Raw genomic sequence first — 26240 nt, 5'->3', positions numbered from 1 at the left:
ATCCTAAATGTTTTTTATATATTGTTTTAGATCTGTATAGGATCTGTGATTTCTATATTGACGTGCATACATTAAAAACTTTTGATTATACCGGCTCTCTTGGTACGATTCATCACTGGGCATCCGATTCCCTGAGCGCTGCTAATTTGTTTCTTTTCTTGTTACTAAATTTAAGGACCTACACAGAATCCTTGTTAGCGGTGAACAGGGGACCATTTCCCGTGTTTTATATTTAATTTTTATTTATTTGATCAGTACCCAGACAGACCCAGACTCGCCAATAGCCCTTTTTCTGTATACATGTTTTTTTTTCATTTATGTTGTATAAATCTATGTGTCATTATGGTCATGTCACTGTTCGCATGAAACCAGAATAGCATGCTACGCACTACATGAAGAGACAAGATTCATGGAAGAAAAGAGACCACATTAAAAGTTTGCCCACCATGTATTATTGTTTTATTCTAAAAGTTTCTGGTTCATACCTTTCAGAACTTCGCTTTCTTTCACACCTGCAAGGATTCCCAGTAAAGGAACTAGCAACATTTTTTTGTAGATGTAAAGAAGAGGTTTCTTCACCTGAAAGAAATCTCAAAACGGGTACTATGCTCCGGTTTGATCACCCATCCATCAAGTAACACTTGTCTACAGACAGATCATAAAAATACAGTAGTAAAGCAAGACCATGAGAAAATGCTGCTGAAAGTAAAAAAGTTATTTATTACTTGTGCCACAACTGCTGATCCCTTTACAGGTAGCATTCACAGAGTGCCAGCATTAGCTGAAGAGAAACACAGCGCCATAGAAGACAAAGTAGTATATACACATCACCGGGATCTTGTGGTATAAAAAGAATACATAATATTAAATACTCAAGGTAGTTTTTGCAGAGAAAGCTATCCAATAGAGGATTTGCTTTAATTTCCAGATTACTTCACTTACAATGCAAACGATGATTAAAAACGGTTTTCAGGATAGAAATTCCCCTCACTTAGAAACTCCAGAATGACGGCAGATAAGAACCACTTGGCCCATCTAGTTTGCCCTTTAACTTAACACCCATAAACTTCAGTTGGTACATTCACATATCTGAAACAAATCCAAACAGTAACAAATAGCTACCAAAATAAAACGTAGAAGGGAGAGTTCTGTTGTCGGGTACAAATACCATGATAATATATAAACGTGTTCAAAATTGCTGGGATTTGTATATAGTATATTATTGTGTTTTTTGGCATTTCTAGTCTCTGCAGATATCACTCTTCATTTCCATACTTGAGTAAACTATTTAGAATACAAAATCCCAGCAGGCTAATTCTAGGATTCAACAGGATTGTTTAAAGTGCCAAGGGAGATTTGCATCCACGGGCACCATAGATAGGACTCCAGAGAGATAAGCACTAGAAGTAATTTTGGAAAGGTACTGACCTTCTGCCTCTGTGTATCTGCCCAGCTCTGGTAATGGATGTAGAGCTAGAGGGAAAACAGATTGCCAGTTTGGCCATTTGCGCCACATCTGCAGAAGAGTTGGAGATGACAAACACAATTTGGAGAAATAAAATCTCTCTCTAACCCGAGTAACAAAAGCACTTGCATCGGGAGTTACTGACTGATCTGCTCTTACCGAGTCAGAGTGTGCATCTTACACAGGCCACAGAATGCATTTTATATAGAAGCAGTGCATGCATCTACTGTGATCGAAAAGCAAAGTTCTTAATATAAATCAAATACAGTATGTTTAAATAATGTATTGGATTTGCCTATGTGTTTTATTCTTATGATTATAAAAAAAAAAATCCTTTTCTTGAGTCACCGTTTACTAAAGGTTCATGATTTTCACACCGGGATAATAAAAGAAGTCTTCTGTCCATTTGTTGTAATACAGGTTTATATGCCCCCCAAAAAGCTTCTATATTGCATCATAGTCATCATCATCTTCAAGCTTCCGCTTTAGTGGGGTAGATTCATTTCCTGTGCTCTGTGAGGACACCATGTTGGTTGTGATGAGAATGTTCTTTGAACCAATCAGTGAAGGGTTGATTAAGACATTTTGCACGGTGGCCGTCGTAGGGGTTGCTAGAAAATAAAGCGGCATTTAATGCACACGTACAAGCGTACAGTGCAATCAACGTCAATGTGCAGTATCACTTTTATCAGGTGATAAAATATTCTTATTCATTATTGGATATCCATACTATATAATGTTGTAAAATAAGAATTTACTTACCGATAATTCTATTTCTCGTAGTCCGTAGTGGATGCTGGGACTTCCTTAAGGACCATGGGGAATAGCGGCTCCGCAGGAGACTGGGCACAAAAGTAAAAGCTTTAGACTACCTGGTGTGCACTGGCTCCTCCCCCTATGACCCTCCTCCAAGCCTCAGTTAGGATACTGTGCCCGGACGAGCGTACATAATAAGGAAGGATTTTGAATCCCGGGTAAGACTCATACCAGCCACACCAATCACACCGTACAACCTGTGATCTGAACCCAGTTAACAGTATGATAAACGAAGGAGCCTCTGAAAAGATGGCTCACAACAATAAACAACCCGATTTTTTTTGTAACAATAACTATATACAAGTATTGCAGACAATCCGCACTTGGGATGGGCGCCCAGCATCCACTACGGACTACGAGAAATAGAATTATCGGTAAGTAAATTCTTATTTTCTCTGACGTCCTAGTGGATGCTGGGGACTCCGTCAGGACCATGGGGATTATACCAAAGCTCCCAAACGGGCGGGAGAGTGCGGATGACTCTGCAGCACCGAATGAGAGAACTCCAGGTCCTCCTCAGCCAGGGTATCGAATTTGTAAAATTTAGCAAACGTGTTTGCCCCTGACCAAGTAGCTGCTCGGCAAAGTTGTAAAGCCGAGACCCCTCGGGCAGCCGCCCAAGATGAGCCCACTTTCCTTGTGGAATGGGCTTTTACAGATTTTGGCTGTGGCAGGCCTGCCACAGAATGTGCAAGCTGAATTGTACTACAAATCCAACGAGCAATCGTCTGCTTAGAAGGATAAACAGCGAGTCAGATTTTCTGACTCCAGCCGTCCTGGAAACATATATTTTCAGGGCCCTGACTACGTCCAGCAACTTGGAGTCCTCCAAGTCCCTAGTCGCCGCAGGTACCACAATAGGCTGGTTCATGTGAAACGCTGAAACCACCTTAGGGAGAAATTGAGGGCGAGTCCTCAGCTCTGCCCTGTCTGAATGAAAAATTAGGTAAGGGCTTTTATATGATAAAGCCGCCAATTCAGAGACACGCCTGGCTGAAGCCAGGGCTAACAGCATGACCACTTTCCATGTGAGATATTTCAATTCCACAGTGGTGAGTGGTTCAAACCAATGTGATTTTAGGAGACTCAACACTACATTGAGATCCCAAGGTGCCACTGGAGGCACAAAAGGAGGCTGTATATGCAGTACCCCTTTGACAAACGTCTGAACTTCAGGCACTGAAGCCAGTTCTTTTTGGAAGAAGATTGACAGGGCCGAAATTTGAACCTTAATGGACCCTAATTTTAGGCCCATAGATAGTCCTGTTTGCAGGAAATGCAGGAAACGACCCAGTTGAAATTCCTCTGTAGGAGCCTTCTTGGCCTCACACCACGCAACATATTTCCGCCAAATGCGGTGATGATGTTTTGCGGTTACATCCTTTCTGGCCTTGACCAGGGTAGGGATGACTTCATCTGGAATGCCTTTTTCCTTCAGGATCCGGCGTTCAACCTCCATGCCGTCAAACGCAGCCGCGGTAAGTCTTGAAACAGACAAGGTCCCTGCTGGAGCAGGTCCTTTCTGAGAGGTAGAGGCCACGGGTCCTCCGTGAGCATCTCTTGCAGTTCCGGGTACCAAGTTCTTCTTGGCCAATCCGGAGCCACGAGTATAGTTCTTACTCCTCTCCTTCTTATGATTCTCAGTACTTTGGGTATGAGAGGCAGAGGAGGGAACACATACACCGACTGGTACACCCACGGTGTTACCAGAGCGTCCACCGCTATTGCCTGAGGGTCCCTTGACCTGGCGCAATATCTGTCCAGTTTTTTGTTGAGACGGGACGCCATCATGTCCACCTTTGGTTTTTTTGCTTCGTAAGAAGCCACCATTTTTCCCAGGACTCTCGTGCATTGATGCACTGACACTTGGCCTGGTTTTAGGAGGTTCCTGACTAGCTCGGATAACTCCCTGGCCTTCTCCTCCGGGAGAAACACCTTTTTCTGGACTGTGTCCAGAATCATCCCCAGGAACAGTAGACGTGTTGTTGGAATCAGCTGTGATTTTGGGATATTTAGAATCCACCCGTGCTGACGTAGCACTACCTGAGACAGTGCTACTCCGAACTCTAACTGTTCCCTGGATCTTGCCCTTATCAGGAGATCGTCCAAGTAAGGGATAATTAAGACGCCTTCTCTTCGAAGAAGAATCATCATTTCGGCCATTACCTTGGTAAAGACCCGGGGTGCCGTGGACAATCCAAACGGCAGCGTCTGAAACTGATAATGACAGTTTTGAACCACAAACCTGAGGTACCCCTGGTGAGAAGGGAAGATTGGGACATGGAGATAAGCATCTTTGATGTCCAGAGATACCATATAGTCCCCTTCTTCCAGGTTCGCTATCACTGCTCTGAGTGATTCCATCTTGAATTTGAACCTTTTTATGTAAGTGTTCAAGGATTTCAGATTTAAAATTGGTCTCACCGAGCCGTCCGGCTTCGGTACCACAAACAGCGTGGAATAATACCCCTTTCCCTGTTGTAGGAGGGGTACCTTGATTATCACCTGCTGGGAATACAGCTTGTGAATAGCTTCCAATACTGCCTCCCTGTCGGAGGGAGGCGTTGGAAGAGCAGACTTCAGGAATCGGCGAGGGGGAGACGTCTCGAATTCCAATTTGTACCCCTGTGATACTACCTGCAGGATCCAGGGGTCCACTTGCGAGTGAGTCCACTTGCGAGTGAGCCCACTGCGCGTTGAAATTTTTGAGACGGGCCCCCACCGTGCCTGAGTCCGCTTGTAAAGCCCCAGCGTCATGCTGAAGACTTGGCAGAAGCGGGGGAGGGCTTCTGCTCCTGGGAAGAGGCTGCCTGGTGCAGTCTTTTTCCTCTTCCTCTGCCCCGGGGCAGAAATAAGTGGCCTTTTGCTCGCTTGTTCTTATAGGAACGAAAGGACTGAGTTTGAAAAGACGGTGTCTTTTTCTGCTGAGAGGTGACCTGGGGTAAAAAGGTGGACTTTCCAGCCGTTGCCGTGGCCACCAGGTCTGATAGACCGACCCCAAATAACTCCTCCCCTTTATACGGCAATACTTCCATATGTCGTTTGGAATCTGCATCACCTGACCACTGTCGCGTCCATAACGCCCTTCTGGCAGAAATGGACATCGCACTCACTCTTGATGCCAGGGTGCAAATATCCCTCTGTGCATCATGCATATATAGTAATGTATCCTTTAAATGCTCTTTAGTTAATAAAATACTGTCCCTATCCAGGGTATCAATATTTTCAGTCAGGGAATCCGACCAAGCCACTCCAGCGCTGCACATCCAGGCTGAGGCGATTGCTGGTCGCAGTATAACACCAGTATGTGTGTATATACCTTTTAGGATATTTTTCCAGCCTTCTATCAGCTGGTTCCTTGAGGGCGGCCGTATCAGGAGACGGTAACGCCACTTGTTTTGATAAGCGTGTGAGCGCCTTATCTACCCTAGGGGGTGTTTCCCAACGTGCCCTAACCTCTGGCGGGAAAGGGTATAGTGCCAATAATTTGTTAGAAATCAGCAGTTTTTTATCGGGGGAAACCCACGCTTTATCACACACCTCATTTAATTCCTCTGATTCAGGAAAAACTACTGGTAGTTTTTTCACACCCCACATAATACCCTTTTTTTTGTGGTACTTGTAGTGTCAGAAATGTTCAATGCCTCCTTCATTGCCGTGATCATGTAACGTGTGGCCCTACTGGACATTACGTTTGTCTCCTCACCGTCGACACTGGATTCAGTATCCGTGTCTGGGTCTGTGTCGACCATCTGAGGTAACAGGCGTTTTAGCGCCCCTGACGGTGTCTGAGACGCCTGAACAGGTACTAACTGATTTGCCGGCTGTCTCATGTCGTCAACAGTTTTTTGCAAAGTGCTGACATTGTCACGTAATTCTTTAAATACGACCATCCAGTCAGGTGTCGACTCCCTAGGGGGTGACATCACTAACACAGGCAATTGCTCTGCTTCCACATCATTTTCCTCCTCATACATGTCGACACAATCGTACCGACACCCAGCACACACACAGGGAATGCTCTGATAGAGGACAGGACCCCACTAGCCCTTTGGGGAGACAGAGGGAGAGTTTGCCAGCACACACCAGAGCGCTATATATATGCAGGGATAACCTTATATAAGTGTTACTCCCTGTTATAGCTGCTGTATTATATATTAGCTGCCAATAGTGCCCCCCCTCTCTTGTTTTACCCTGATTCTTGTAGCAGGACTGCAGGGGAGAGTCAGGGAGCCGTCCTTCCAGCGGAGCTGTGAGGGAAAATGGCGCTTGTGTGCTGAGGAGATAGGCTCCGCCCCCTTCTCGGCGGCCTTTTCTCCCGCTTTTTTCAGGAAAACTGGCAGGGGTTAAATGCATCCATATAGCCTAGGAGCTATATGTGATGCATTTCTTTAGCCATATAAGGTTTTTATAGTGTTTTATTGCGTCTCAGGGCGCTCCCCCCCAGCGCCCTGCACCCTCAGTGACCGGAGTGTGAAGTGTGCTGAGAGCAATGGCGCACAGCTGCAGTGCTGTGCGCTACCTTATTTGAAGACAGGAACGTCTTCTGCCGTCGCTTTCTCCGGACCTCTTCGCTCTTCTGGCTCTGTAAGGGGGCCGGCGGCGCGGCTCCGGGACCCATCCAGGCTGAACCTGTGATCGTCCCTCTGGAGCTAATGTCCAGTAGCCAAGAAGCCCAATCCACTCTGCACGCAGGTGAGTTCGCTTCTTCTCCCCTTAGTCCCACGATGCAGTGAGCCTGTTGCCAGCAGTACTCACTGAAAATAAAAAACCTATTTAAACTTTTACTTCTAAGCAGCTCAGGAGAGCCACCTAGCATGCACCCTTCTCGTTCGGGCACAAAAATCTAACTGAGGCTTGGAGGAGGGTCATAGGGGGAGGAGCCAGTGCACACCAGCTAGTCTAAAGCTTTTACTTTTGTGCCCAGTCTCCTGCGGAGCCGCTATTCCCCATGGTCCTTAAGGAAGTCCCAGCATCCACTAGGACGTCAGAGAAATATAATTTATTTAACTATACAATAACATTACAGAATTTCTGTATAAAGCAGTCATATGTGAATGTTCTGCCCTATAGTTTTATACCATTTGCCGAGGAGGGAGTTTCAAAGTACAATTGATATTATCTATAACTGTCCCTTCGAGTCCTGATGCCACTTTCACTGGGTGTATCTGTGGGCTTGTCTTCAGCCTCCAAGCATCATGGGATTCCTAATTTTCCACTCTAGAAATTAATGTTTTTGTCCACCTTCTGTAATTAATTGCGTGTGTCCTTTTAACGAGACACAGTCATGCCTCTAGAGGCCACTTAGAAAAAGACATGTCATTGAATTTATATTTAAATTATTCTTTGAAATGACATTTTCCTATCTAATACTATCTGCTAAATGTAACAGCCTCCGAGTTCCGGAGTCTAGACGTTTTATTAAAGCAGCAATCATTTACAAGGCAAACCAGGTTGCTTTTGCCTTGTAAATGATTGCTGCTTTTAAACATAAGAAGTGTTAAAGATGGCACCAGTTCTTAGTCATACATAGCTCTTCCCATGTACATTGTTTCTGCTGGAAAACGTGCTGCCTCCACAATAAATGGCCAATAGCTGGGCATAGAAATATTCATAAGTCGAAACAGGAAAATAAAAGAAAGCAGAATACAATAAACATTACTAACCTGTTTTAACCGTCGTCTGTGAAGTCGGGATCTGAACTGTAAATCGCTGACCACCCAGAGTCACCGGAGTGCCACCAACTTTGGAAACAGAGACAGTTTGAGCGGAGGGTGTGCCTTAAAAGATTATTATTAGGATAAGTTAAGACTAAATACTCGAGTTCAGCAAAAGTTGTGGATAGTGCAACCTATATCTCTACATAAAAAATGCTACATTTAAGAATAATGTGTAAATAATAATCCAACCCAAAAAAAAATAATATATTGACCATCTTTGCACTCCTGGGAGAAGGATATTCAACAAGCTAATAGTCCAATTTAGCCTCATGGGTGAAACTGGTCTGTGTCATGGCTCATACTATTAATGTACAGTGAGAATCCCAAGTACTGCAGTGCACACTGGTGGTGGAGACACGCTTAATGTATACTGGGCTCACTATACCACAGACCCTCCAATGGGTAAATGGCTGGAGGGGAAATACACATTATGATAAGAACTTACTGTTGATAACGGTATTTCTCCTAAGTCCACAGGATAACAATGGGATATGAGGGAGCGACAGCGGATTGGCACCAAACAATCACAAGCTTTCTGGCCTTCCAGGATGCAACGGGCCTGTCCATATATCCCCGCCCACTGGCTCAGGCAAATCAGTTGGATTCCAAAGCATCTAGGCAGTAGCATCATGTAGAGCCCTAATCAGGCGAGAAGAACACACATGCACACCCTTCCATGCAAGAAGTGAGTAGCAAGACCCTCAAATCAGGTGCGTCAGGGTGGGATCCCTGTGGACTTAGGAGAAATACCGTTATCAACGGTAAGTTCTTACCATAACGTACATTTCTCCGGCACGGTCTACAGGTTATCCATAGGATAACAATGGGATTTCCCAAAGCAATTTTAGTGGTGGGGACACTCCTGATTGGACAGGAGAACCTTTCGCCCGAATTCAGCGTCATGAGAGGCAAAAGTATCCAAGCAAAATGTCTAATGAATGTGTTAATGGAAGACTATGTGGCTGCCTATGAAGGACCTACCTTACGAGTAGAGTGAACAGAGACATTAGCCGGAACAGGGAGATCTGCTTGAGAGTATGCTTCCGAAATAGTCATTCGAAGCCATCTCTCCAGCGTCTATTTAGTAGCAGGCCATTCTTTGTGAATTCCATAGAAAATGAAGAGATTCTGTCTTTCTGATGGCACTTGTGCGATCCACGTACATCCTTAATGCTCGGACTACGTCCCGCAACGCATCTCCCGCAGAAAGTCCCGATACCTGAAAAGACGGGACTACATTTTCTTCATTAAGGTGGCATTTAGACACCACCTTTGGAAGATACCCAGACCTAGTTCTGAGAACTGCTTTATCTGGATAAAAAACAGAAAAGGAGAACAACATGACAGCGCGCCTAAGTCTGATACTCTTCTAGCTGATGCCATAGCCAGTAGAAAGAGAACTTTAGCCGTCAACCATTTAAGATCCACTTTATTAAGTGGTTCAAACGGAGCAACTTGAAGGGCTTTGAGGGCTAGACTTAAGTCTCAAGGCACTGTAGGAGGAACAAAAGGAGGTTGAATGCACAGCATTCCCTGGAAAAAGTACGCACATCCTGTAAATTGGCGATTTTTCTTTTGGAACCCTACAGTCAATGCAGATACTTGCACTCTCAAGAAAGTCACCTTCAAACCCTTATCCATTCCTGCCCGAAGGAAATCTAAGACCCTGGAAACTTGGGAAGATTTCGGGTCCATATTTCTTTCACTGCACCATGAATATAAGCCTGCCATATTCAGTGATAAATGCGAGCTGAGGAGGGTTTCCTTGCTCTGTGCATTGTTTGAATTTACCTATAGAGAGAATCCTCTTGACTTCAGGATAGAGGTTTCAAGAGCCACGCCGTCAATGATAGTCGATCCAGATGCCTGTGATAACAAGGACCCTGCATTAATAGATCTGGACGTTGAGGGAGCAGACGTGGAGCATCCATCGACATTCTCTGCAGATCTGTGTACCATTGCCTTTTGGGCCAAGCCGGAGCTATTAGAATCACGGCACCCTTTGCTTCTTTTATCTTCCTCACCACCTTGGTAGCAGGATGATCGGAGGAAATAGATACGCCACATGAAACTCCCATTTCACCGACAAGGCGTACGCAAAGATCGCTCTGGGATCCTTTGTTCATGCCCCGTATGCGGGCACTTTGTTGTTCAGACGAGATGCCATGAGATCCATCTCTGGCAAACCCCACTTGTCTACCAGAGTCTGAAAGACTTCCGGGTGTAGAGCCCATTCGCTTGCTTGAATGGCGTGTCAACTGAGAAAATCCGCTTCTCAGTTTAGGACTCCCGGAACGAATACTGTGGACAATGCCGGAAGATGGAGTTCTGCCCACTTTAGTATGTGACTTACCTCCTTCATTGCTGTTTGGCTGCACGTTCCTCCCGGATGGTTGAGGTATGCCCCGCCGTAAAATTTTCCTAGCGGATCTGTACTGGTTTTCCTTGAAGAGTGTCCTTTGCCTGAATCAGTGCCGTGTATATGGCCTGAATTTCTAACAGATTTAATGGCAGGAAACTTTCTTCTATGGTCCATTTTCCCTGGAACCATAATCTTCCAGACACTGCTCCACAGTCCTGGAGAATGGCATCTGTTGTCAGTATCTCCCATCTGATATCCAAAAGGTTCTCCCTTTGTCTAGATGGGATGTCTTTAGCCACCAGGCTGATGACTCTCTGTGTGAAAGTATCATAGTCTCTTTCTTTGTCTGATGTATTCCATTCCATTTGGCTAGAATCAGATGCTGCCGAGGTCTTGAGTGGAATTGTACATACTCCACCATGTCGAATGTTGACACCGTCAAACCAATCAGTCGCATAGCTGCGTGGATTGATATCGTTTGACTGTGTAACAACTCCTGAGTACTTGATTGTACCTTGGATATCTTGTTCCGAGGTAATCCATTTTCTGCAGACTTGAATTCAGTACAGCCACACAGTGAGTCATCCATTGTGACGGAACCAGAGATGACTTTGCCCAATTTATGAACCACCAGTGCCTCTGCAGACAAGTCATTGTCTGTTGGAGATGGCACAGAATCCTTTCCTGTGCCAGGATAAAAAAAAAGGTGGTTGAGGTATGGCAATTTTCTTATCCCCTTCTTACGGAGATAAGCTGCCATAATCCTCATAATTTTGGTAAATACTCTGGAGGCTGTGGCTAACCCAAAGGGTAAGGTCTGATACTGAAAATGTTGCTGGAGGTTGGTGAACCTTGAGATAACACTGATGGAACAGTGCTATAGGAACCTGTAGGTAAGCATCCTGACTATCCATGGATACCATGTAATTCCCTGGCTCCATGCCAAAACTATGGAGCGTAACATCTCCATGTGAACCGTGGTACCCAAACTTATATGTGTAGGATTTTGAGATTGGGGTGAAAGGATCCTTCTGAACCAGGTTGGAGTAAAAAAAAACCATCCCTATTGTGCAGGGGTTACTGGAATGACTATTCCTGACAAAAGCAATTTCTGAACTGCTTCTTGCAAACCCGTCTTTCACCTCTACCCGAGACGGACTGGAACAGAAACCTTCGAGGAGGATGCTTCTTGAAGAGAAACATAACCTAGAGATACCGCTTCTTGCACCTAGGCATCTGTTTGTAGACTGTTATCAGATCTGTGCAAACTGAAGAAGTTGGCCCCCTATCCTGGGGTCCCCCAGAAGGAGGCCCGCACCATCCTGCTGATGGCTTATCCTCTGGTTTGGAAGCTTGCCCTCTGGTTGCCTTTGCCTTACCAAACTTATTGTATTGGGGCTGTTACGTTTCTTTATGACCGACAAGGCCAAAAACCGGAGCCTATGTTTGGGGTTATATGTGGAAGGAAACGTGACCATCTAGGAGTCTGATTTTGACTCCAGAATATCTGTTAACTCCTTACCAAACAGAAACTTCCAGCCAAAGGCAAAGTATCCAGAACCTTCTTTGATTCTGAATCAGCTTTTCATGTATGTAAGCAAACCTGCTCTACAAGCAACTATTGTTAATATTGATGCCCTAGGCCTAGAACATTAGTGTCCATATGAGCTATATGGGATTCTTGCTCCCTTGCAGGCGCTGAAAAACCTGTCTTTCAGTACCTCAGCCCAGTGTACCTACAGCACCTGGTATTCCAAGGTGGTCTCCCATCCAAGAACTAACCAGGCCCAACACTGCTTAGCTTCCAAGATCTAGTGAGATTGGGCCTATGAAGTGTGGTGTTGCTGTAGAATGCAAGGTGAAGTCATGGCTGGCCTTATGACTGCCCCAGACAGAGACAATATGGTTTTCAGAAAACCATCCCTCTTTTGACGTTGACGTCAAAGGCCATATATATTTTCACACTATTAAATATGTGTATCTCTTTAGGAGGCATTTCCCATTTTTAAACAGTCCCCAGCTGGAAAAAGACATTTGGAATCCCATTTACTGGTAACCTGTATTCTTTATTGTGTATAGCCCAAACCTTTTCCATGATTTTCATCAGCTGCTGGGGTCCCCCATGAGGAGGCCCTATTTTTTTGGGGACGTTTAAACATAGGTACCTTATTTTTAACACAGGCTATGCTGAATCCTCCAAGGACAGAAAGGCCTTTACTGCTCTCATTAACTCATCTATATTCACTGAGCTGATACCTTTTACCTGTTCTTTGTATGCCGAAGAGTATATAGAGCTTTCATCGTCTGATGAATAATCCTGTGTAGTTGATGATTTATTTACACTCGGTTTCTCAGCTTGTTTTATTAGAGAAGCTGCTGGGGATACCGTAGGTAGAGAGCTGCCTGTATGAGTTAATAACGAATCCTATTCCTGGTATTGACGCTGCAGGAATTAACCTTTCAGCTAAACTGGATAAGGTCTGTGCAAACATCGCCCAATGGGGATTTATCTGTACTTGACGTAGATCAGGGATCTGCCTTGTATTATGCTGACAAGCAAACCATTTTACACATAAACCATCCTGTACCAGATCAGAGAGGATAACAGTTTTTGCAATACAACATGATATGAGTGTTGGTGTCACTGTAAGTGTACTCTCGTCACTTATGCCGCTCTTAGACATGATAAATAATCAGCACTTTCACAGTATACTACACAATTTGTGACTGTAACCACTTTATTGCTCTAAAGTGATATCAATCTGACCTTTACCCATGCACCAGCATTGAGGATCAACTCATAAGCATATATTAAAGTCAGCAATCACACTAGCAGTCAGTCACATGTTATATATTAGTCATATGAGCACATAATCAACTACAAACACATTTAAAAGTATGTAGGAGTACATATTACTGAATTCTATTTTATACAGATCTTAACGTATTCAGACGCATTGCGAAGAAAACCACAGTAATGTACACAGACTCCTATGCAATAGGCACTTAAACTTAACTATTCATACTGACAAAAGTAGATAGAAATTTAGTGCTGTATAACCCGTACTCGGTAGAGTGGGATACAGCGAGACTCCCCTCGCTTCCAAGATCGATCAATACGTTAGCAAACGCTGAGTGGATCCAGGCGCTACTAGTGTACACAGCCGCTCCAGGAACTTTAAGTGAACACAGACGCACTGTGCATACAGACACACCGGCCATACAGACGCCTGTATTGCGACCAGGTCTCCTCGCGGTAGCGCTTAGTGAACACAGACGCAGCGGCCTATGCTGCGACCGAGACCCCTCGTGGTAGCGTCTGAGACGGAAGTGAGGCAACAGTTCATGGCGGGAGACTCACGGAAACTGGTCATGAACTGGGGGGAGGGGCAACCAGGAGAGCGTCTAACTCCCCACCGCTGACATCAACCCTAGGGATAGCAGCCTCATACTATTCCTGGTGCCTTATGATCCCTAAGGCCTAGCGCTGGAGCACCCGTGATGGCGGTGCGTCAGCTACTGTTTGGTAGTCTCCTTCCAATACAGTGCGGCTGTGTCCGTATTCCCCGACTACGGGGAACCGATGCCTTACCTTCTCCCCGTGCTCCAGCCACAGCCTGGTAACGTCTGCTGGACCTGCTAGTATATCCGACACAGACGCCTACCGAGACAGCACTGTACACATTGGTAAGCGTTGTTGCGACCGGGCGGAGAGTTGTTGGAGCGACTGTTTCCAATATGCGTATAAGACGCTGTTAAGAAAGATCGCTCAAAAACATAGTAAGACTATAAAAATAAAATAAGAAAGCTTAGGGCTGCCCTAGAACAGCAGCCCTCTGACCATGGTCCGGATCCTGCTGCACCAAACAAAATACTGATTTGCCTGAGCCAGTGGGAAGGGCCGTTGCATCCTAGGAGGCCAGAAAGCTTGTGATCGTTTAGTGCCAATCCGCTGTCGCTCCATAATATCCCATTTTTATCCTGTGGCTAACCTGTGGACCCCGCCGGAGAAACTTTTTTTTCCCGTATTGTTATTTTCAGATATTACTTCCCTTTCTTAATTTTATATACAGTATATAACAGTTTCTTATATAGCGCAGCAAATTCCGTTGCGATTTACAAATGGAAATAGTGAAAATAAAACAAAACAATTGCAAACAGTGAAAAAATAAGATTTTACTTACCGATAAATCTATTTCTCGTAGTCCGTAGTGGATGCTGGGACTCCGTCAGGACCATGGGGATTAGCGGCTCCGCAGGAGACAGGGCACAAAAATAAAAGCTTTAGGACTAGGTGGTGTGCACTGGCTCCTCCCCCTATGACCCTCCTCCAAGCCTCAGTTAGGATACTGTGCCCGGACGAGCGTACACAATAAGGAAGGATTTTGAATCCCGGGTAAGACTCATACCAGCCACACCAATCACACCGTACAACTTGTGATCTGAACCCAGTTAACAGTATGACAAACGTAGGAGCCTCTGAACAGACGGCTCACAACAATAACAACCCGATTTTTTTGTAACAATAACTATGTACAAGTATTGCAGACAATCCGCACTTGGGATGGGCGCCCAGCATCCACTACGGACTACGAGAAATAGATTTATCGGTAAGTAAAATCTTATTTTCTCTGACGTCCTAGTGGATGCTGGGACTCCGTCAGGACCATGGGGATTATACCAAAGCTCCCAAACGGGCGGGAGAGTGCGGATGACTCTGCAGCACCAAATGAGAGAACTCCAGGTCCTCTTTAGCCAGGGTATCAAATTTGTAGAATTTTACAAACGTGTTCTCCCCCGACCACGTAGCTGCTCGGCAGAGTTGTAATGCCGAGACCTCTCGGGCAGCCGCCCAAGATGAGCCCACCTTCCTTGTGGAATGGGCCTTGATAGATTTAGGCTGTGGCAGGCCTGCCACAGAATGTGCAAGTTGAATTGTGCTACAATCCAACGAGCAATCGTCTGCTTAGAAGCAGGAGCACCCAGCTTGTTGGGTGCATACAGTATAAACAGCGAGTCAGATTTTCTGACTCCAGCCGTCCTTGAAATATATATTTTCAATGCCCTGACAACGTCCAGCAACTTGGAATCCTCCAAATCGCTAGTAGCCGCAGGCACCACAATAGGCTGGTTCAGGTGAAACGCTGAAACCACCTTAGGCAGAAACTGAGGACGCGTCCGCAGTTCTGCCCTGTCCGAATGAAAAATCAGATATGGGCTTTTATACGATAAAGCCGCCAATTCTGACACTCTTCTGGCTGAAGCCAGGGCCAGTAGCATGGTTACTTTCCATGTAAGATATTTCAAATCCACCGATTTGAGTGGCTCAAACCAATGGGATTTGAGAAAATCCAAAACTACATTAAGATCCCACGGAGCCACTGGGGGCACAACCGGGGGCTGTATATGTAGTACTCCTTTTACAAAAGTCTGGACTTCAGGAACTGAAGCCAATTCTTTCTGGAAGAAAATCGACAGGGCCGAAATTTGAACCTTAATGGACCCTAATTTGAGGCCCATAGACAATCCTGTTTGCAGGAAATGTAGGAATCGACCCAGTTGAAATTCCTCCGTCGGGGCCTTCCTGGCCTCACACCACGCAACATATTTTCTCCAAATGCGGTGATAATGTTGTGCAGTCACCTCCTTCCTGGCTTTTACCAGGGTAGGGATGACCTCTTCCGGAATGCCTTTTTCCCTTAGAATTCGGCGTTCAACCGCCATGCCGTCAAACGCAGCCGCGGTAAGTCTTGGAATAGACACGGTCCCTGCTGAAGCAGGACCCGTCTTAGAGGTAGAGGCCACGGATCTTCCGCGAGCATCTCCTGAAGTTCCGGGTACCAAGTTCTTCTTGGCCAATCCGGAGCCACGAGTATCGTTCTTACTCCCCTTTGCCGTATAATTCTCAGTACTTTTGGTATGAGAGGCAGAGGAGGAAACACATACACTGACTGGAACACCCACGGTGTTACCAGAGCGTCCACAGCTATTGCCTGAGGGTCTCTTGACCTGGCGCAATACCTGTCCAGTTTTTTGTTGAGGCGGGACGCCATCATATCCACCTTTGGTTTTTCCCAACGGTTCACAATCATGTGGAAGACTTCTGGATGAAGTCCCCACTCTCCCGGGGTGTAGATCGTGTCTGCTGAGGAAGTCCGCTTCCCAGTTGTCCACTCCCGGAATGAACACTGCTGACAGTGCTATCACATGATCTTCCGCCCAGCGAAGAATCCTTGCAGCTTCTGCCATTGCCCTCCTGCTTCTTGTGCCGCCCTGTCTGTTTACGTGGGCGACTGCCGTGATGTTGTCCGACTGGATCAACACCGGCTGACCCTGAAGCAGGGGTTTTGCCAGGCTTAGAGCATTGTAAATCGCTCTTAGCTCCAGTATATTTATGTGAAGAGACATCTCCAGGCTTGACCACACTCCCTGGAAGTTTCTTCCCTGTGTGACCGCTCCCCAGCCTCTCAGACTGGCATCCGTGGTCACCAGGACCCAGTCCTGTATGCCGAATCTGCGGCCCTCTAACAGATGAGCACTCTGCAACCACCACAGAAGAGACACCCTTGTCCGTGGAGACAAAGTTATCCGCTGATGCATCTGCAGATGCGATCCGGACCATTTGTCCAGCAGATCCCACTGAAAAGTTCGTGCGTGGAATCTGCCGAATGGAATCGCTTCGTAAGAAGCCACCATTTTTCCCAGGACTCTTGTGCATTGATGCACAGACACTTTTCCTGGTTTAAGAGGTTCCTGACAAGTTCGGATAACTCCCTGGCTTTCTCCTCCGGAAGAAACACCTTTTTCTGAACCGTGTCCAGAATCATTCCCAGGAACAGCAGACGTGTCGTCGGGGTCAATTGAGATTTTGGAAAATTCAGAATCCACCCGTGCTGTTGCAGCACTACTTGGGTTAGTGCTACTACGTCCCCCAGCTGTTCTCTGGACCTTGCCCTTATCAGGAGATCGTCCAAGTAAGGGATAATTAATACGCCTTTTCTTCGCAGAAGAAACATCATTTCGGCCATTACCTTGGTAAAGACCCGAGGTGCCGTGGACAATCCAAACGGCAGCGTCTGAAACTGATAATGACAGTTTTGCACCACGAACCTGAGGTACCCTTGATGTGAAGGGCAAATTGGGACATGCAGGTAAGCATCCTTGATGTCCAGGGACACCATAAAGTCCCCTTCTTCCAGATTCGCTATCACTGCTCTGAGTGACTCCATCTTGAACTTGAATTTTTGTATGTACAGGTTCAAAGATTTCAGATTTAGAATAGGTCTTACCGAGCCGTCCGGCTTCGGTACCACAAATAGTGTGGAATAATACCCCTTTCCCTGTTGTAGGAGGGGTACCTTGACTATCACCTGCTGAGAATACAGCTTGTGAATGGCTTCCAATACCGTCGCCCTGTCTGAGGGAGACGTTGGCAGAGCAGACCTTAGGAACCGGCGAGGGGGAGACTTCTCGAATTCCAACCTGTAACCCTGAGATACTACCTGCAGGATCCAGGGGTCCACCTGTGAGTGAGCCCACTGTGCGCTGAAATTCTTGAGTCGACCCCCCACCGCCCCTGAGTCCGCTTGTAAAGCCCCAACGTCATGCTGAGGGCTTTGCAGAAGCCGGGGAGGGCTTCTGCTCCTGGGAGGGAGCTGCTTGGTGCACTCTCTTACCCTTTCCTTTGCCTCGGGCAGATATGACTGTCCTTTTGCCCGCTTGTTCTTATAGGAACGAAAGGACTGCGGCTGAAAAGACGGTGTCTTTTTCTGTTGGGAGGGGACCTGAGGTAAAAAGGTGGATTTCCCAGCTGTTGCCGTGGCCACCAAATCCGATAGACCGACCCCAAATAATTCCTCCCCTTTATACGGCAATACTTCCATATGCCGTTTGGAATCCGCATCACCTGACCACTGTCGCGTCCATAAACTTCTTCTGGCAGATATGGACATCGCACTTACTCTCGATGCCAGACTGCAAATATCCCTCTGAGCATCTCGCATATAAAGAAAAGCATCCTTTAATTGCTCTATAGTCAATAAAATACTGTCCCTATCCAGGGTATCAATATTTTCAGTCAGGGAATCCGACCAAACCACCCCAGCACTGCACATCCATGCAGAGGCGATGGCTGGTCGCAGTATAACACCAGTATGAGTGTATATACTTTTCAGGGTAGTTTCCAGCCTCCTATCAGCTGGATCCTTGAGGGCGGCCGTTTCAGGAGACGGTAACGCCACTTGTTTTGATAAGCGTGTGAGTGCCTTATCCACCCTAGGGGGTGTTTCCCAGCGCGCCCTAACCTCTGGCGGGAAAGGATATAATGCCAATAACTTCTTTGAAATTAGCAGTTTTCTATCGGGGTTAACCCACGCTTCATCACACACTTCATTCAATTCCTCTGATTCAGGAAAAACTACAGGAAGTTTTTTCAGACCCCACATAAATACCCCTTTTTGTGGTACTTGCAGTATCAGAGATATGCAAAGCCTCCTTCATTGCCGTGATCATATAACGTGTGGCCCTACTGGAAAATACGTTTGTTTCTTCACCGTCGACACTAGATTCGGTGTCCGTGTCTGGGTCTGTGTCGACCGACTGAGGTAAAGGGCGTTTTACAGCCCCTGACTGTGTCTGAGACGCCTGGACAGGTACTAACTGGTTTGCCGGCCGTCTCATGTCGTCAACTGATTTTTGTAACGTGCTGACATTATCACGTAATTCCATAAACAAAGCCATCCATTCCGGTGTCGACTCCCTAGGGGGTGACATCACCATTACCGGCAATTGCTCCGCCTCCACACCAACATCGTCCTCATACATGTCGACACACACGTACCGACACACAGCAGACACACAGGGAATGCTCTTATCGAAGACAGGACCCCACTAGCCCTTTGGGGAGACAGAGGGAGAGTTTGCCAGCACACACCCAAGCGCTATAAATATATAGGAACAACCCTACAGAAGTGTTGTTTCCTTTATAGCAGCTTAATATATCAATATCGCCAAAAAAGTGCCCCCCCTCTCTGTTTTTTTACTCTGTTTCTGTAGTGCAGTGCAGGGGAGAGTCCTGGGAGCCTTCCTCGCAGCGGAGCTGTGCAGGAAAATGGCGCTGTGTGCTGAGGAGATAGGCCCCGCCCCCTATTTCGGCGGGCTCTTCTCCCGGTGTTTGTGAGACCTGGCAGGGGTTAAATACATCCATATAGCCCCAGGGGCTATATGTGATGTATTTTTAGCCAGAACAAGGTATTATCATTGCTGCCCAGGGCGCCCCCCCCCAGCGCCCTGCACCCTCAGTGACCGCTGGTGTGAAGTGTGCTGACAACAATGGCGCACAGCTGCAGTGCTGTGCGCTACCTCATGAAGACTGAAAAGTCTTCTGCCGCCGGTTTCTGGACCTCTTCACTCTTCGGCATCTGCAAGGGGGTCGGCGGCGCGGCTCCGGGACCGGACTCCATGGCTGGGCCTGTGTTCGATCCCTCTGGAGCTAATGGTGTCCAGTAGCCTAAGAAGCCAATCCATCCTGCACGCAGGTGAGTTCACTTCTTCTCCCCTAAGTCCCTCGTTGCAGTGAGCCTGTTGCCAGCAGGACTCACTGAAAATAAAAAACCTAATAACTTTTTCTAAGCAGCTCTTTAGGAGAGCCACCTAGATTGCACCCTGCTCGGACGGGCACAAAAACCTAACTGGGGCTTGGAGGAGGGTCATAGGGGGAGGAGCCAGTGCACACCACCTAGTCCTAAAGCTTTTATTTTTGTGCCCTGTCTCCTGCGGAGCCGCTAATCCCCATGGTCCTGACGGAGTCCCAGCATCCACTAGGACGTCAGAGAAAACAAGACTGGGTAATAACAAACAGTCAGAGGTAGTAAGGCCCTGCTCGCAAGCTTACAATTTATATGGAAGTAGGCATTGATAGGTGTTATCTATTGCATAAAGGTCCACCAGATTGCAAAGGTTCTTGGTGGGCTGTATTATATGGCCACACAGCGATATTGGCCTGAGGTCAGGAGGATGGGAAAGTGAAGAACGAGAAAATACAAGGATATGAGTGGACTCTACAGTAGGGATGTAATTGGATGGGAACATTTATGAAGGTTATGTGGACTGTTCTGGAATTTGATAGGCTTGCCTGAAGAGGCGAGTTTTCAGGGAATGCTTGAAGGTTTGGAGACTAGGAGAGTCTCATTGTGTGTGGGAGGGCATTCCACAGAGTTAATGCAGCCTGAAGAAAAAACTGCAATCGTGAAGGGGAGCGAATAATAAGTGTGCATGAGAAACGTAGCAAAGAGGTCAGGTTGGGAGATATTTTGAGATGAGTGATGCTACCTGTGATGTTGACAATTAAAATCAGTCAATCCGGGGGTCACATGTGACACTGTGTGGGTAAAGGGGTCCACATTAAAATAAGCAGCATTGGGGCCATTCCACTGTCATATACAGGACATTTCTACAAGTTTTAACATGTCAATTCTTATTCAAACTTAATACGAGGATTATTATTATTTTTTTTTTTTAAAGATGGATGTACTATCAAAGTGCCTAACCAGGATTATATTTTTTTTAGCTAGAATTTTTTTTTTTCCGTCATACCCAACACAATATTACAAGTTAGTTGTTACTACAGGACAAGCCAAGTCCACCACCGTTTTATAAAGGAAACTTCTTCTTGATATGTCCTATTAACTCCAAATTAACAACTTGGGAGAGTCACAGGCATGTCCAAACTGCAGCCCTCCAGCTGTTGAGAAACTACACATCCCAGCATGCTCTGACACAGCTTTAGCATTCTTTGACAGCAAAACTGTGTCAGGGCATGCTGGGATATGTAGTTTCACAACAGCTGGAGGGCCGCAGTTTGGACATGCCTGCCCTAGCTGTTCTATTAAGTGGTACTGATTGAAGATCTACACACAACCAGCATCCACCTCAGTGTCAGGACTCCGCCTACTCTGGCATGACACAAGCGTGCTCACCATCTTCAACAGAAGCTGTCACAGAACATTATAGGCGCATAGAGGTCCTAACGCATGTATAGCTTACCTAGTGTAGGCGTGCTGGGTCTGCTTGTTATAGCCCCAACACTCAATCGTGGCACAGTTATTCTACTAGCGGATGGCATCTGCCCAAATAAAGAGAAAATAAAAAGTCAATATCAAAAAATGGCCCACAGTCAACACAATTAAGATACTTAATACAGATTAACATTTTAGGTGGGCAGATGTATGGTAGAAACAAAAACGGTCAATGGTCAATTTTATTCCCTGCGTCACAAATTTCAACTTTGTTAATTGAAAGTGATCCATATCACTCAGTAATGTGTTATTGTGAGTAAATATGAACATTTTCTAATAAACACCTAACCTGTAAGAAGGTTGTATCGTTAGCTCTATTACACCTGACCGCAATGTGACAATAGTATATCCAAAAACAACAAAGAACAGCAGGGTTGCCTTAACAGCTATGCAGGCCCTGGGCAAAACAATGCACTGGGGCACCTAACCGCCCATTTACGCAAATAAATAAAAAAATACAAATCATAACTTACCCCTCCTGCGTTCCGCACCATCTCTCCAAATGCTTCCTTACAGTGAATGGCTGTGAGCACTTTGATTGGTGGATAGCTCTAGCCATCCACCAACCAGCATGCTCACAACCATTTACTGTTTGGCTGCAGGGAGGTTGAGAATGCTACCTGGTCATTCTTGTGTATAGTTCACAATCAACAGCTGGGCAGCATTCTCTATCTGAATACCAAGGAGCTCTGGAGGCACCAGCCTGGGGGTCATCTGTTTGAAGGCCCCTAGAATCATAGGGCCCTGATCAGCTGCCCAATTTGCCTATACATTAAAATGGCCTTGGTTAAAATGATCATCCATGTTTGCTAAATCCATCAATTATAGACAAATAAAAAATCTTTTTTTTTTTTTTTTTACAATATAACCTACATCGCTGCATTAAATTGTAGGATACATTTAATTAACAGGAAATCAGAGGTAATAATAGGATTTTAATTACCTACCGGTAAATCCTTTTCTCGTAAACCATAAGGGATACTGGGGACACTTAATATAATGGGGTATAGACGGAGTCCAAAGGAGCCGGTGCACTTTAAATTTCTACAACTGGGTGTGCTGGCTCCTCCCCTCTATGCCCTCCCTCACAGCTCAGTCTAGGAAAATTGTGCCCGAAGGAGATGGACATACTTGAGAGGAGGAAACATGACAATACAAGAGTGGTGAGATTAACGAACCAGCACACAGCAGAACACACACACACACACACACACTAGCAACCGCTAGTGAAACCAGAAAACAGCAACAGCTGTGTAACAACTTCACACAAGAAAAATAACTTGCAGGAAAGTCGAATCACAGAGGCGGGCGCCCAGTATCCCTTATGGACTACGAGAAAAGGATTTAACGGTAGGTAATTAAAATTATATTTTCTCTAAAATCCATAAGGGATACTTGGGACACTTAATATGATGGGGACGTCCCCAAGCTTCCAGAAAGGGTGGGAACATGCTGAGACACCTGCAACACCGTATGTCCAAACTGTAGCCAGGGTGTCAAACCTGTAAAACTTGACAAACGTGTTTGTCCGTGACCAGGTAGCGGCCTGACACAGCTGGAAGGAAGAGACACCACGGGCAGCCGCTCTGGAAGAACCCGTAGACCTGGCAGAGTGGGCCTTGACCGACCGAGAAATAGGCAAGGCCGCCGAAGCGTGGGACTGTTGAATAGTAAGCCTAATCCAACGTGCAATAGACCGCTTTCTAGACTGCAGTAGCAGGAAGACCCTCCTTGTGAGCATCATACAGCACAAAGAGGGCATCAGATTTTCGGACAGCAGTAGTCCTCGTGACGTAAATCCTCAGGGCTCGCACCACATCCAAGGACTCCAGAAGTGAGGAAGTGGCCAAAGCTGCCGGAACCACGATAGGCTGATTTAGGTGGAATGCAGAAACCACCGCATGAATTGTTGTCAAGTCCTGAGTTCCGCTCTGTCCTCATGAAAGACCAGTTAGGGACTCCTACAGGACAAAGCACCAAGTTCTCAAACTCACCTAGCGGAAGCCAAGGCCAAGAGCATAACCGTCTTCCACGTAAGGTACCTACTGTATGTGAGAGGAGACACCAGAGAGAAGGACACCAGCACATCCCTAGCTGTACAGCCCCAGTGAGGCTGTCAGCTAACTTTCACAGTAAACACTAATACATTCTGTCCTGTAGAGGACCCAGACAGTGTACAATAGCGGCTCTCCCCTTTGCTACAGCCTGTACCAGATATCCTGTAACAAAACAATACTTAACCTAGAACCAAGAAGTACTGAACGAAATAACCACTGCAGGATCACGAAGCGCTGGGCGGGTGCCCAGCATCCTCTACGGACTACGAGAAAAGGATTTACTGCTAGGTAATTAAAATCCTATTCTCCTACGTCCTAGAGGATGCTGGAGTCCACATTCGTACAACGGGGATGTACCAAAGCTCCCAGAACGGGAGGGAAAGCGCGGAGGCTCCTGCAGAACCAATTGACCAAACTTAAAGGTCCTGTGAGGCCAAAGTATCGAACTTGTAGAACTTTGAGAACGTGTTCGACCCCGACCAAGTATCCGCTCGGCAGAGTTGTAAAGCCGAGACACCCTGGGCAGCCGCCCACGAAGAACCCACCTTACGAGTAGAGTGGGCCTTAACAGACTGCCATAGAGTACGCATGCTGGATAGTGAACCTGATCCAGCGAGAGATTGTCTGCTTAGAAGGACACCCAATTTTCTTGGGATCATACAGAGAGTCCGATTTTCTGTGACGAGCAATCCTCCTCATAGATTTTTAGAGCCCTTACATCATCTAAGGACTTTGACGAAATTGAAGGGTCAGTTGCAACTGGCACCACAATAGGTTGGTTGATAGGAAATGCCGACACAACCTTCGGAAGAAACTGCTGACGTGTCCGAAGCTCCGCTCTATCCTCATGGAAGATCAAGTACGGGCTTTTACAAGACAAAGCCCCCAACTCCGACACACGTCTAGCAGAAGCCAAGGCCAACAAAGTGACAGCCTTCCACGTGAGAAACTTGACCTCAACCTCCTGTAGAGGCTCAAACCAGTCCGACTGGAGGAACTGCAACACCACGTTAAGATCCCAGGGCGCCGTAGGCGGTACAAAGGGAGGTTGGATGTGCAGAACTCCCTTCAAAAAAGTCTGAACCTCAGGGAGGGCAGCCAACTGTTTCTGGAAGAAAATGGATAGGGCCGAAATCTGGACCTTTATGGATCCTAACATCAGGCCCATAGCCACACCTGCTTGCAGGAAGAGAAACCGTCCCAGTTGAAACTCCACAGTAGGAAACGTCTTGGACTCACACCAAGATACATATTTCTTCCAAATACGATGGTAATGTTTAGACTTCACTCCTTTCCTAGCCTGTATCAGGGTAGGAATAACCTTGTTCGGAATGCCCTTCCGAGCTAGTATCTGGCGTTCAACCTCCATGCCGTCAAACATAGCCGTGGTAAGTCTTGGTAGGCGAACGGTGCCTGCTGCAGAAGGTCCTCCCCGAAGAGGAAGAGGCCTCGGCTCTTCTAGCAGTAGATCCAGAAGATCCGCGTACCAAGACCTTCTTGGCCAGTCTGGAGCAATGAGGATCGCTTGAAACTTTGTTCTCCTTATGAGCTTTAGCACTCTTGGAATGAGTGGGAGTGGTGGAAACACGTACACCGACTGGAATACCCACGGAGTCACTAGGGCGTCCACCGCTACTGCTTGCGGGTCCCTCGACCTGGAACAATATTGCTGAAGCTTCTTGTTGAGAAGAGAGGCCATCATGTCTATTTGAGGTACACCCCAAAGATCTGTTACCTCCTTTAACACCTCCGGATGTAGACTCCACTCCCCTGGATGGAGATCGTGTCTGCTAAGGAAGTCCGCTTCCTAGTTGTCTACTCCCGGAATGAAGATTGCTGACAGCGCCAACGAGTGTTTTTCTGCCCAGAGGCTGATACTTGTTACCTCTGACATTGCAGCTCTGCTCTTCGTTCTGCCCTGTCGGTTTATGTAAGCCACTGTCGTTACATTGTCCGACTGCACTTGAATGGCCCGATTTCTCAGAAGATGGGCCACTTGGAGAAGACCGTTGTAGACGGCTCTTAGTAACAATGTTTATCGGCAGGCCGGCTTCCAGACTTGACCACCTTCCTTGGAAGGGTTCCCATTGAGTGACTGCACCCCAGCCCCGGAGACTTGCATCCGTGGGTAGAAGGATCCAGTCCTGAATCCCGAAACTGCGAGCCTCCAGAAGGTGAGGTAATAGCAGTCACCAGAGGAGTGAAATCCTGGCCTTTGGCGACAGACGTATTCTTTGGTGCATGTGTAGATGGGATCCCGACCACTTGTCCAGGACATCCAGTTGGAAGAACCGAGCATGAAACCTCCCGTACTGTGGAGCCTCGTAAGAGGCCACCATCTTCCCCAGAAGGCGAATGCACTGATGAACCGACATCCGGGCTGGCTTCAGAACATCCCGTACCATTGTTTGCATCACCAACGCTTTTCTCTCTGGAAGAAACACCCCCTGCACTTGTGTCGAGGATCATTCCCAGAAAGGACAACCTCCTGGTTGGTTCCAAATGTGATTTTGGAAGATTCAGGATCCAACCGTGTTCCCTGAGTAGGTAGGTCGTGAGAACAATGCACTGTAACAGCTTCTTCCTGGATGATGCCTTTATCAGCAGATCGTCGAGATATGGAATTATGTTCACCCAGTCTGCAGAGGAGAACCATCATTTCCGCCATCACCTTGGTGAATACCCTCGGTGTTGTGGAGAGGCCGAATGGTAGGGCTTGGAACTGAAATGACAGTTCAACAGTGC

At 46.6% G+C, this 26240-nt stretch overlaps 1 protein-coding gene and 1 pseudogene across 4 annotated transcripts in view; both read right to left on the bottom strand.

The window, feature by feature from the left end:
- Positions 1-700: 700 nt before the first annotated feature.
- Positions 701-26240, bottom strand: part of LOC134949124 (transcription initiation factor TFIID subunit 9-like) — a 60064-nt gene continuing 34524 nt past the window's right edge. For 3 of the 4 annotated variants that reach the window (XM_063937526.1, XM_063937523.1, XM_063937525.1), the window contains exons 5-7: positions 21407-21485; positions 7948-8061; positions 701-2076 (exon numbers count right to left, since the gene is read on the bottom strand). In XM_063937526.1, the coding sequence (XP_063793596.1) occupies positions 1910-2076; positions 7948-8061; positions 21407-21485 (360 nt within the window). In that variant the 3' untranslated portion in view covers positions 701-1909. The remainder of the gene's footprint in view (positions 2077-7947; positions 8062-21406; positions 21486-26240) is intronic. The other variant, XM_063937524.1, reaches the window with a different exon arrangement.
- LOC134950709 (5S ribosomal RNA) lies at positions 12097-12215 on the bottom strand (annotated as a pseudogene).

Source organism: Pseudophryne corroboree, chromosome 8 (assembly GCF_028390025.1).
Source record: "Pseudophryne corroboree isolate aPseCor3 chromosome 8, aPseCor3.hap2, whole genome shotgun sequence".
Taxonomy (NCBI): domain Eukaryota; kingdom Metazoa; phylum Chordata; class Amphibia; order Anura; family Myobatrachidae; genus Pseudophryne; species Pseudophryne corroboree.
The sequence above is the reverse complement of the archived record's forward strand: the minus strand, read 5'-3'. Positions and strand labels throughout refer to the sequence as shown.